At 36.4% G+C, this 12,636-nt stretch overlaps 1 protein-coding gene across 5 annotated transcripts; it reads right to left on the reverse strand.

Moving 5' to 3' along the window:
• Nucleotides 1-1,976: 1,976 nt before the first annotated feature.
• LOC112737973 (cytochrome c oxidase copper chaperone 2) lies at nt 1,977-8,597 on the reverse strand. Of its 5 annotated transcripts, XM_025788162.3 has the most exons (4): nt 7,749-8,596; nt 4,965-6,429; nt 3,395-3,482; nt 1,977-2,564 (listed from the first exon to the last, which is right to left on the reverse strand). In XM_025788162.3, exon 4 carries the CDS (start codon nt 2,548-2,550, stop codon nt 2,308-2,310), a length of 243 nt encoding a protein of 80 aa, XP_025643947.1. In that variant the 5' UTR covers nt 2,551-2,564; nt 3,395-3,482; nt 4,965-6,429; nt 7,749-8,596; the 3' UTR covers nt 1,977-2,307. The 5 variants fall into 5 exon arrangements, with proteins under 5 accessions (XP_025643947.1, XP_072069289.1, XP_072069290.1 ...); XM_072213188.1 differs by lacking the exons at nt 3,395-3,482; nt 4,965-6,429 and adding an exon at nt 4,076-4,164 and having other exon boundaries at nt 7,749-8,597; XM_072213189.1 differs by lacking the exon at nt 3,395-3,482 and having other exon boundaries at nt 7,749-8,586.
• Nucleotides 8,598-12,636: the final 4,039 nt, after the last annotated feature.

Below are 12,636 nucleotides of genomic sequence, written 5' to 3' on the forward strand. Positions count from 1 at the left end.
AATTCTTAATTCTAAATCCTAAAGAAGAGTTGACTAATATTATCAAACTAAAAATTAGTTGCCTATATTTTCTCTTCTGAAAATTTTGATACAATTTTAATAGAAATTCTTCTATGCTATGAGAGCAAGTTCACTAAGGCTGCCATTGTTTCTAACATGATAAGACAAGACACTAAGAACAAAGAACAAAATATAAAAAATGAAGACATAGAATTTAGTGTTTTTGTATTCTGTTTGGTGATAAAATAGAACGAATTATGAAAATCTAATTTATTTTTATTTTTTCATTTAAAAAGTTTGAAAAGAAAAATATGATAATAAAAAATATAATTAACAAAAAAATAAAAAATAAGTTGTGTTTTCTGTTAGTATCTCTGTACACAAAATACACTAATTCAGTATCTATGGACATAATGTCTCTATCAATGTTTCATCTATCAATCGCAGCCTAACAAACTTGCTCTGTACCATTCAATTGTACTTCATTTTCAATCATTATGAATAGTTCGCTCGATACCATTTGTGCATGTTTAATACTTTGCTTTTACTAATTCGCTCGTACAAATTTTTCAGGAAGGGAAACAACGTCGTTCAAATCATGGAGACTGAAAAGAGGTAAAATTGACGAGAAATTCTTATATCCTTCATAGTTTTACTGCTTTTTTAGCTCTACCCATTACAGAGAAAAGAACCCCTACTCAAGCTGCTTTTTTTTGGTGCATTTGCAGCTACACGGAGACGGTTGTCGCTTCAGCTGCTGAGAACGACGGATGCAAGTGCGGCGCTAGCTGCAGTTGCACCAACTGCACCTGCAACAACTGCAGCTGTGGCCATTAAATACGATTGCCAAATGTGTTTGGGAATGATTTCCTAATAAGTAATCTTTTACTAAATAAATTTGTGTGCTTATTGCACTTCATATCTGTATAAGTAATGCACTGTGAATCGAGTTTGGTTCTAGTGATAGTTATATAAAAGCTATGGCTTTGGCACTTTATTGTTACATGGACTAAAAATATGCATCTCTGTCTATGTTGTCAGCGTCACATTCTATATCAAACACAGAGCAATCATACATAACTGTATGCGAAAATCAGCTCGCTTAAATTCGAAAATGAAAGTGATATCAATTACTTGAATATATTTGAAATCAATGTAAAATGGGAAACGGCACACAGGAAGCATAGGCACATAACTTTGAAGAAAACTGGTAACAAAGTACACAATATAATACAACAACAACGAAACCTTATTCCACTAGCGGCTAATGTTTGAGAATATATGTTCATCTCGTGCATAACTATGCTCATTGATATCATATGTAAATGATACACAGTGCAATAAATTGGACCAACTACCTCGTTCCAAATTATTTCACTTTAAAAAGTATGGTACATTTAAGGCTTAATACATCTAAATACAAATTGCATCGGGAGTTTTGAATGTACCAAATTTTCCAAAGTGACAGATAATTTGTCAAAAAGGGAGTATATTGCTAAGTTCTAATCCAACAAACTCCTACGTTGTATGTTTACTATCTAAAGTTAAAGTCTAAATGCACACAGTTTCATAGTTTTCCAGAATATATTTTAGTCCAGTGAATTAGGGATTCCACATTCCACTCTATTATTATTCACACGACAAGCAGAATTCAGGTTAAGCTGAATTAGTACAAATACCGATTTGAGATGGTTGCAAAGTATATGAGATTTCAATTACATCCATCATGCAAAGGTAGAATGGAGTCTCATTATAGTCACAAATAACAAAAAGCATGTTCTATTCTTCATCAAGTAAATTGGTTTAATGTAATGCTACACAAAAATAATATCATCACAAAGATATCAAGTGAAGATCAAGATAACAATGAGAAGAACTGTTGACGATTCCTGTATATTTAAATTTTATAAATAACTGCTTGCTCCTAGTCAAGAAGGATCAACAGGGACAGAGGGAAGCAAAAATGGGAAGGAAGATTTGTTGATTAACCACATTTATTAGACAACAAATGGATTTGTGTACAAATTACAAAATCACTAACTACTCATTCTATAATCTCAGCAAGTGATATAGGAGTAATAATACCAGATATAATGAAAACGAGGATCTCCATAGAAAGGTTTTAAGTTTAGTTGATCAATTATGAAGTGCATGTAGCAATCAATTTCCCTAAGTCTTTTTTTTTTAGTTACAACTATCATCCTGATGTAGTTTGCTTAAAAAATAAACTGATCCAAAATCTTCATCGACCACAGAAAATCAACTCAGTTATTATAGTAGAGTGACCTTTTTTCTTTTTCACCAGTCTCAGACATTGAATCCCTCAGAACGAAGGCACTGTTTATGAGCCTCAATCCATTTCGCACAAGAAGCTTCACCATGCTCAACTATGCATTCATCTCGCAGCTTTTTAGCGTCTGGGCATGCACAGCAGATTTTCTTCTTTGGCTTTGACTCTGTAACAGTTGCCGCAGCAACTACACCTTCATTCTGCTTAGACCCTTGAGTGCTCAAGGTAGACGAAGCACTTTGCAGTTGCATACCACTCATTATCTTAAATTGGCCTACAGAAGGGGAAACAAAAAAAAAAAAAAAAAAACGAAAAAGTATTATATTCTAGTTTATCACCAAAGAGAATACAAGAACACAAAATTTTGTCCTGTTCTCAAAAACAAACGCAGCCTTAATATTTAGACAAAATTTGTCACTTGCTCACAAATAATCATAACAAGCTAAACTCAAATGAGAATCTTAGAATCATATGGGGTTAGAAACCTATTCATCTAAGTTCTAAACTCAGTATCAGTTGAACCGAATGTAATGTTGAACTATATGCCCTTCTAAACTGCATTGCAGTTCCAAAAATTTTCCAAATAAAGATAAACCAATATGCTGAGACAATATACATGAGAATGAGATGATAAATAAAATTAAGAGTGAAAAGAAAACATATGAATAATTTCATATACATGACAAACAAGATGAAAAGTGAAAAGTTTTATCTAATAGTACATACTCCCATGAAAATTTGCTCTCTAAAAATTTCTTCCGGGAAATTTTATGGCTAACCAAACATGCCCAAGAACCCCAATATAAAATTTCATTAAAAAAGAAAAAATTGGCCGTTCACATCGTGAACCTCTCTTTGTAAGAAGCCCTAGAACCCCAAAATCCTAACCTTTGTCCAACTTGAGGTTTAGGAGTCTAAGATGTTGAAAATCCAGCAGAAACAGAAATTTGAACAGGTTTAGATTTGAGTTTGTGACAGTCCGAAAGAGAGGAGAGTAACAGAAAGAACGAGGGAGAAGAGAACTTACGCTACTGCCAACTGCCAAGACAAGCCAATCCGAAATAAAATAAAAAAGAATTTGGAGAAGGATGAAGGAGTTAATACCAAGGTTTTGAGAACCGGACCGGTCATCAAACCGTTTTAGTTACTGGTTCACTGGTTTACTGATTCAATCGGCTAACCGGTGGTTCAACTGGAAAAACCGTTTTAGAATAGAATAATAAATAAATTATAAATATGCAAGTATTAAGTTGAGGGTATAAGGTAGTATGAAGTTTTTCTAATGGAGTGGTGAATTACTCTTAGGATTTTCCTTTTTTTATATTAAATGCAAAAATGCCAGATGAAAGCATGATACCAAGCAAGTACAATTCCTCATCAATATACAAAATGTTAAAGGAAATATCTGACAAAAATAGGAAGAATATCAAATGAATTATCATAAATCCAACTAAAAAATAAACATAGTACTCGGATAAATAAATTTGATAACATTATTAATAACAAAGTTGGTAGTGGACTAGTGCTAGAAAGGCTTCACCAAATGAAGGTGCATACAGACTTTTAGAGACAATAGACTTGGATTTGTGCAGTAGCATTTTGGATGAGTTGCTTTGAAGACCATTTGGTAAAACTAAGCTTTGAATAGGTAAAATACAGGCTTCACCAAATGCTCATAACACACAGAAAGACAGTTTCTCAAGATACATAAATAAGTGCTCATCCTCTGAAAATAATCATCTGAATCGGTATAAGGCAGGAAAAAATGACCATAAGTCTCTTTACCCAAGTCAAAATAAATAACCATATCTGAACTCAACAATCAGCATTCAGCACCAAACATTACAAAACATTAACCAATAATCACACTAAACCTGCAACCAGCAATTACAAAACAGCAACAAACATTAGTACATTATAAAACATTCCAAAACAGTGATGACACTAAACCTGCATAGTAAATAATCTCAAAGACAATGATCAACAATATCCAGCAAATAGATAATAAATACACAACAACAATTTAGCAAATAAACAAGAACAAGACCTAAATAGAAAATCCAACAAATTAAGTCGCAGCAACCTAACAATTTGACAAATTAAAACAACAGCAGCCCAACAATTTAGCAAATTATCAACTTAACAAATTCAAGGACAGAAAATCACAACAAAACCAAAAAAAAATAAAAGTAACAGAAGAACACAAGAACAATTAGCAAATTAACAAGTTCACAATAACAGTTAAAAAATTAACCGGAAGAATACTAATGCAAGTGGAATCATCATGCTAACATGTTTTCTGCAAAGATGCTATTTGTACAGCTAAAATTTCCTAATTACTATGATCCAATTATTCTAATTTCACATGCAATCAACTTACTAAGTTTCTAAAAGCTAGAAATTATAAAACCAACCAGAAATATGGTTAAAGCATTTCATCAAACATGTTGAGTGCGGTAAAATTAAAACGAAATAAGAGAATTCAAAGCTTAATTTCAATGTGACAGAGAAGAGAACATAACTATTGTAACTTAAATTTAGTCTATGAAAAAATCCAAACCACTACCAAATCAAATAATTACTTATTGTAATAGAAATCAGAAGTTGCAGAGTTTGAAGAAGAGTATTGGTGTTGTGTGAGTGTATTGTCTAGTGGCAGGTTTAGGGAACTCACGGCGGGGACAAAAGAGAGCAGTTCAACGGCTGAGTGGAGCGCGCGGGTTGGTCGCAGAGTTTGAAGCAGAGCAACGTGGCTTCCAGACGAACGCGAACTCGAACGGTGAACGGCGAGTGAACGCGAACGGTGAACGCCGAGCGAACGCGAACGAAGACGCGAACGTGAACGGCAAACAAACGGCGACGGAAGCGCGGCTGAGCAGACAAAGACGACGGACGCCGAGCTCGAGGAAGCAACCGCGATCGGTGACAGCGAACAGGGGTTGAAGACTTGGAGCACGAGGGAAGCTAGATGACGGATGGCGAACTTTGAGTGCGACGGACGGCGGCAGTATGCCACTCCTTGTGGCGGTGGTGTAGGCTTACAGTGCTAGGGTTTTGTGGTTGGGTTTGGGTGATTTCTCTGACTGAAAGAAAGAAAGGGAGAAAGGGAGAAAGAAACGAAGGAGCTTCCCCTTTTTCTGTGTAAACCGGCCGGGTTCCGGTTCGGTCCGACCGGCCGGTTCTCGTTCGGTTCAACGGTTTTTGCCGGTTTTTTATTAGCAGTTTTACATACTTGATCGGATCGTTAATGTTGTCGATTTGCGGTTAAACCGGTTCGATCAGCCGGTCCGATTTGATTTTCAGAACATTGGTTAATACTTAAAATGACTCATGAAATTTGACCCTCGATTTAATTTAACCCTCAAATTACCAAATGACTCAAATTGTACCCTGAAATTTTAAGACGTAGCTCAAATTGACCCTTCCGTCTATTTCCATCACCGAAAAGCTGACGTGGCACATGTAATTAACACCTGGCAGCCTCAACGGTGGTCTGACGTGACAATTTTTGTATGCATCAATTTAGCCCCCAACAATTTAAAAAAAAAAACCTAGCAATCTTCATATCACCCAAATCATTGTGTTTCTGGTGAATTGGGGAGCAGGAACAAGCCTCAGGTAGCTCTAGCATGTCCTCTGGATCTGCCTCTTCTCGTGCTTCTTTATTCCATTAGCCTTTGCCACCCTCTGCTTCGGCCTCTGAGTCATTGTCGCCGTCACAGTTGTGGGTCAGCATCTGCCTCTGCTCTGCCTCTACATATTCTGGTTCTTCTTCGCCATTGTGGTGTTCGGATTGGCCGTCTACCTCCACTCCTCTTCTGAATCTTTCGCTGCTTATGCTAGGAAATTTTGGGTGACCCTAATTGCATAGTGCTAGGTAAACAAGTGTAAAAAGCTTTCAACTTGGCCTACAGCAACACCATGTGCGTACAGTCTCGTCTTTTCGTTTCTTCTGCCCTTAGGATGCCGCAAAATCCTTGATAGAGGATGATACATTTTATACTATGAGTTTACTCAAGAAAGAGGCCTCTCACGGATATGCTCCGAGGACTATACTATGCTGTATTTGCAATGGCCTGCTTACGAAGAACTCCACTAGCTCTGGAATTCGAATTTTCAACTGTGGTCATGCAAGTCATCTACATTGCAAAGGTTTAGAAATTGAGTAATCAAGAAAAGGTTCTACATCTAGATGCCTGGTATGCATGCCTAGCCAGAAACCCCAACAGTCTAGAAACAAATCAACCATTGTTGACAATGGCTTGATCAGCAGATTCTCTACAAGATGCCAACCCCCACATGGAAGCCCCATTCCTCCGCATGAAAATGATATACCAGAGAATTCTTATGGACATCAACAGATATCACGGGTATTTACACACAAATCACTATATATCAAGGTCATGAATTTTTTGGAGATTTTATTAACTTTAGTGATGGTTTTGCAGTTTGAAATCTTAAACAACTTGCAAAAAAATAGGAGATTTATTTAGATAAAAAACTTGCTTGCTCCACCTGCTGTATACCATGAAAAGGTAAATAAGGTGATAGATTTTCATGCTGGGAAAAGTAGTAGTAGTAGTTCTGCAGTTTTGGAGAAACAAAGTAGAAACAACAAGCAAAACCGAAAGCTAAGAGTTAAGGGTTCGTCAATCAGATTTCCCTTAAAATTAACTATATTTGGTAAGTATAATTTTATTCAAGAAAATCAAGGGCTGAATGGTGCCTATTTTTACTGTTTGGTTTAATATAATTTTGTTTTTTTTTTTTCACAAAATCTTAAAAATATAAATTACTGAAAGTGAAAATAAAAAATAAAAATAGAAACCAAATTGTTGACCATATGACACTGAAATTTTTCAGGTCAGCTTTCCGGTGACGAAAAACGATGGAAGGGTCAAATTGAGACACATGTCAAAATTTCAGGGTACAATTTGAGTCAATTGAAAGTTTGAGGACTAAATTGCATCGGGGTCAAATTTCAGGGGCCATTTTAAGTATTAACTGAAGATTCTGCTTGATAATAATTAAAAAAAAGGTGATGATAGCTACAGGACCAATTTTTTTTAATTAATTTTAATTAAGTTAGCCTAATAATTTATTGACATAACAAAAATTACTTAGATAAAATATATGTGTGAATTAAAATTCTAAATAAGATGAGAATTGAGATATATAGAAATATTTATTAAAATATAATAATATTTAGTTGTGAATTTGGTTACAAAATACTTGTTTATCTAGTATTTTTATTAAAAAAATATTTTAATCTTTAATATTTAGATCAAAATATTAAAAATCAAATTTGTCATAGAACCTCTCTACTCTAATTAATTTAGGAGTAAATAGTTATTTCTTCTATTTGCAAAAAAAAAAAGTTAATTAAATAATTTATTTAGTCACCACTTACTTAATATTTCGTCAGAAAAAAATATCAAATGCACAGATAAAATTATACCTCATGAAATCACGAATCATACTTTAATGGCTTCCATCTCTGGCATTTGTTCATCTTCCTATGTTCTCAGGCTCCGAAATTGGAACCATTCTCCGACGTTGACCAACCCATTCCGGAATGGACAAGAGCTGGCTGCATTCTTGAGCCGACTAAAACTCGGTTCGGATCGGGCTCTAAACATCATGTCAGTGGCTCGGGAGGTATCTCTGGTCACCAATGACAGTGCGGCTGCACCGATACCGATGGCACGGCTGTCGGCCTGCCGGATACCGACGGCGAAGGGGTTTAAGAAGAAGAAAGTGTTGGAGAAAGATCCAAGGGAGCTATAGAAGAGGTAAGGGAGTGACTGTACCAACACAAGGAGGTTGGAATGTACTTGGATGTGAGTCGGGTCGGGTTTACTGACGAGTTCGTGGCGGAGATGGAGCCGCATTTCCAGGCTGCGTTCAAGGCCATGGAGGAGCTCGAGAAAGGTGCGATTGTGAACCCCGATGAGGGATGCATGGTTGGTCATTATGCATGGTGGTGGAAATCTTTTTTTAATGACTCTTAACTAACTAGTGATCTTCTTTGTAATTCAAGTTCAAAGGTTGGTGATTCAATTCTTCAGCATCATGGGATTGGAGTGGTAATTGGACTTGTCAACTTAGGCGTGTGGTACGCCCACCTTTGACGTATTGCACGCCAAGGATTCTAGCTCATTATTGGAAGGTTGGCTTAGTGTATAGCATGCCCTTGTTGAGGGGGATCGAAGGCATGTGAGGATGACACACTCTTGTTGATTGGCGTGTGATGTGCCCCAAAATTCTGGCCCCTGCGAGTGTCCATCTCGGCGTGTGGCACTTGGTTCACTTGGTTCACTGGCACTAGGAGGTTGGTTCTTGGGCGTGTGGCACGTCCTTCACTGGCGTGTTGCACGCCATGCTCTTGGCTTGGACCTGGAGTGCTTATCGAAGGCGTGTGGCACACGTTGTTCTTGTGATTTTTGGGGCCTTTAGAGAGTTGGCCCAGCATGCCACGCTCTTGTGTTAGCGTGTGGCACACCATGCATTATTCGGCTTCCCTGGGCGTGCTAAGAGGTGGCAAGGAGAGCGCTGGCGTGTGGCACACCATGCTAGGCATGTGGCACGCCAATGGTGCCTAAGAGGTGCAATTTGACTAAAAAGAAGAGTCAAAAGTGTGTTGCATGCCAGTTTTGGGCATGTGGCACGTCAATTCTGCGCTCAGCTTTTGTTCTGTGACAAAGAACGGTGATTTGTACCCCTCAGACTCAATGTCTACTATAGACTATTATATATCGTTGAAAAGCTCTAGATGTTAACTTTCTAATGCTGCTAGAACTGCTTCATTTGGACCTCTATAGCTCGGTTATGCATGAAGAGGTTAGGGTGACAACTTTCACCTATTCTCTTTGCACTTGTCTTCATTTTTGGTTCTCTCGGAGGTTGCTTCTTTTTGCATGCCACCTTTCTTGGTTCTCCTAGGATTCTTTGGTTGTCTTTTTTCTTCTTTGTTCTTGTCTAAAATCTTTCAATAATTTTCTACACATACCAAAGTTCAAAGCAACTCCAAAAAATATTGATTAAAGCATAAGAATATTAATTAAAACAAGAAATTCACTAACTTTATTTAAAGAAACAACTAAAAAAAATAACTAAAGATACTCATGCATCACAACACTAAACGTAAGATCTTGTTTGTCCCCAAACAAGAAAAGAATTGCGCATAAAGGGATTTCTTATTGAAGTGGGTTGAAGAATTGCTTGTGATATCTTAGTGAGTGAAGTGATCAAGTAATAGTAGGGTGAACTCCGAATTGTATGATCTTGTATGGATTTCAGTACTTACTAGTCCTTACAATTGAAAGTCTTAGAACTTAGAAGTTTCATTTGAATGATATTATCGAGGTCTCTTTATATGTTTTTACCTTGAAGACAACATTCTCCTTTCTTTCTCTTGTTATTATTTTCTCTTCTCAACTATACTTATTTTGTTTTCTCAGCTCTTTGGGGGGGGGGGGGGAAGGGGAAGCTGAGGGGTTTATTTGCACTTGACTTTGACTCTAAATGTTCTATCTCAAGGCGGCTTTTTAAGATGAGTTTCAATCGACACTCGTGAACCAGTTGGTTCAAGGTATTGGCTGTTAATGCACCCCTCGGACTTACTTGCTCAAGCCTCTCTCCTTGACCAGCAACACCACAAGCACTTAACTCCTTGGGCCTTGCTTTTTGTTTTTGTTTTTCTTTTCTTTTCTTACTGCTTCTTGGTTATATAGATTTTTGAGAACCTCCATAATACTTCTCTAAACTTCATTCCATGTCTTAGAGCTCCCCATGCAAATTTTCACAAACATGAAACCTCATTACAAAATTGCACTATCAGACCTCCACTTTTCTTAATCTTATTTGCCCCAAATTTTAAAAAAATTTCTTCAATTTTTTTCATTCAAAAGCTCTTTGTTGCATGCTTAACGATATTGGGTACAAGCAATTTCAAAGGTAAGGTCAAATAAAGAATAATGAATCATGATTATCAAAACAGATGCAAGATATAAGAAATAAAAGTTCAAAGATATAGTTACTTCCCTCTTTATCATCTTCTAGGCTATGTAGAGCATAGCTTCCAACACCAAACTTAGAGTGGTTGCTTGTCCTCAAGCAACAAAGAAAAAAAACATTGGTGATGGAAATATGAATAATCATGGTTATCTAATGAAAGCAAATAAGTGATGAAAAAGCTTATTCACATAAAAGAAACTAAAATAAAACAAAATTAAAGACAAAATAAAAAGTTACCGACGGTTGGGTTGCCTCCCAACAAGCGCTCTTTTAACGTCACTAGCTTGACGATTGGTTCTTGCTAAGGTGGAGAATGATATCATGGTGCTTCAACTCCTCCCTTCTCACTATGAACTTTCATCCCATATTTTCATCTATAAGCTAAATGTATTCAAGAGAAAGAATTTTGTTCAATGTATATGGCTTCAAGGGATGGTGAACTAACATCACTTTCTCCCCTAGTAAGAAGTCCTCTGTAGGGATCTTCTTATTTCTCCATCCTCTAGGAACCTTCTTGAGAACTTCCTTCTTATTTGATGATGCACACCCAACACCAAACTTAAGTTTGGTGTCAGGGAGAGTTTTGTTGATTTCAAAAGGAGGCTTGGATTGTAAACTCTTGTTAGCCTCTTTTGTGTCTTTAATTTGCTGCACCTTCTCTCTTTCTTCTTTTCCTCTCAAGCATGGAAGTGGAGCCTTCAAATTTACTTCATCAGGAAATTTTTGAAGGCTTGAATCAATTGATTCAACTTTCATATAATTTTACTTCTCACTTGAATGATGCATGATTTTAAAAACATGAAAAACTAAGTACTTATTATGCACCCTCAACATTAACTCACCTGTTTTCACATCAATGAGAGCTCTTTCAGTGGCTATGAATGGTTTCTCTAGAATAATAGAGGCATTCTCATCTTCCTCCATGTCAAGAATTACAAAATCTATTGGGAGAAAAAAAATTTTCACTTTAATCAAGACATTTTCAACTACTCCATGTGCATATTTCATTGATTTGTCTGTCATTTGTAGAGCTATCTTTGTTGGTTTTATCTCTTAAATTTATAGCTTTTTCATCACAGAAAAGGACATTAGATTGATGCTTGCTCCTAAATCACACAAGGCTTTTTCAAAAGTTGTACTTCCAATGGTGCATGGAATTTGAAAGCTCCCTAGATCTTGTATTTTTCTTGACAAATTTCTTTGAATTATGACACTACACTCCTTGGTCACTAGCACGGTTTTAACTCCTTTCAAAGTTTTCTTCTTAGATAGCAACTCCTTCATGAATTTGGCATAAAGAGACATTTGTTCTAAAGCTTCTATAAATAAAATGTTGATGTGAAGCTTCTTGAACACCTTCAAAAAATTAGAGAATTGCTTGTCCTTGGTTTTCGTCAGAAACCTTTAAGGAAATAGAAGTTTGGATTTTTACTCTTTAACTTTGCCTTCTTTGGTGCTTTCTCTTTTGGATCTTGAATTGAAGGGTTAGTGACTTGTTCCTCTTGTTGATTAGCATCCTCCATTACTTTCTCAGATTGCTTGTTATTGCTTGTGGCTTCTTTTTCCCCCATCTTTCCACTTCTCAAACTAATACTCTTGCATTTTTCTTTTGGATTGGGAATTGTATCACTTGAAAAAATATTGTGTGGCCTCTCTGTGAGTTATTTGATAATTTGTTCCATTTGTACTTCTAAGTTTCTAATGGATGTACCTTAATTTTGGAAGTTAGATCTTTTTCATCCATGAATGTTTGAGTTTGTTGCATAAATGTAGAGGTGAATTGGGCTATTGTGGTGATGGCTTGGGATAGTTTTTCAATGGTAGTTTCAAGGGAGGAAAATTTAGTTTCCAGAAAAGAAAATTTGGTCTCCAAAAAAGAAAGTTTTTGGTGAATTTGTGGTTGTATGGGTTGGGATTGTTGTTGGTGAGGTGTAGTGAAATTTTTTTGCTTTTGATTGACCTAACTAAAATTTGGGTGGTTCTTCCATCTGAGATTATAAGTTTTTGAGAAGGGGTCATTGGGTGGTGGTTTTTGAAAAATTTTCATATAATTTACTTGCTCAATGGTAGCTTGTTCTCCTTGAAACAATACGCATTCTTTATCCTTGTGAGCTCCTCCACATAAGTTACAGACAACAACTTGTGTTCCCACTGCAGATACTTGTATGTGCCCTATTTGCTTTGTGAGTGAAGCAATTTGTTGAGACATCACCTTGTTCTGTGCCAAAATAGTGTCTAAAGTGTCTAGTTCCATCACACCTCCCTTTATTGTTCTTTCAGAGGAGTACAAATACTTGTTGTAGGCCACTATCTCAATCAATTCTAAGGCT

This window comes from Arachis hypogaea, chromosome 13, assembly GCF_003086295.3.
Source record: "Arachis hypogaea cultivar Tifrunner chromosome 13, arahy.Tifrunner.gnm2.J5K5, whole genome shotgun sequence".
NCBI classification, from domain to species: Eukaryota; Viridiplantae; Streptophyta; class Magnoliopsida; order Fabales; family Fabaceae; genus Arachis; species Arachis hypogaea.

Coding starts and splice junctions, on each gene's coding strand:
- LOC112737973 (XM_072213188.1), bottom strand. CDS start 4,097: ATGGTTATTTATTTTGACTTGG. Junction 2,565..4,075: donor GGTTATTTATTTTGACTTGG/GTAAAGAGACTT, acceptor CCCCTTCTGTAG/GCCAATTTAAGATAATGAGT.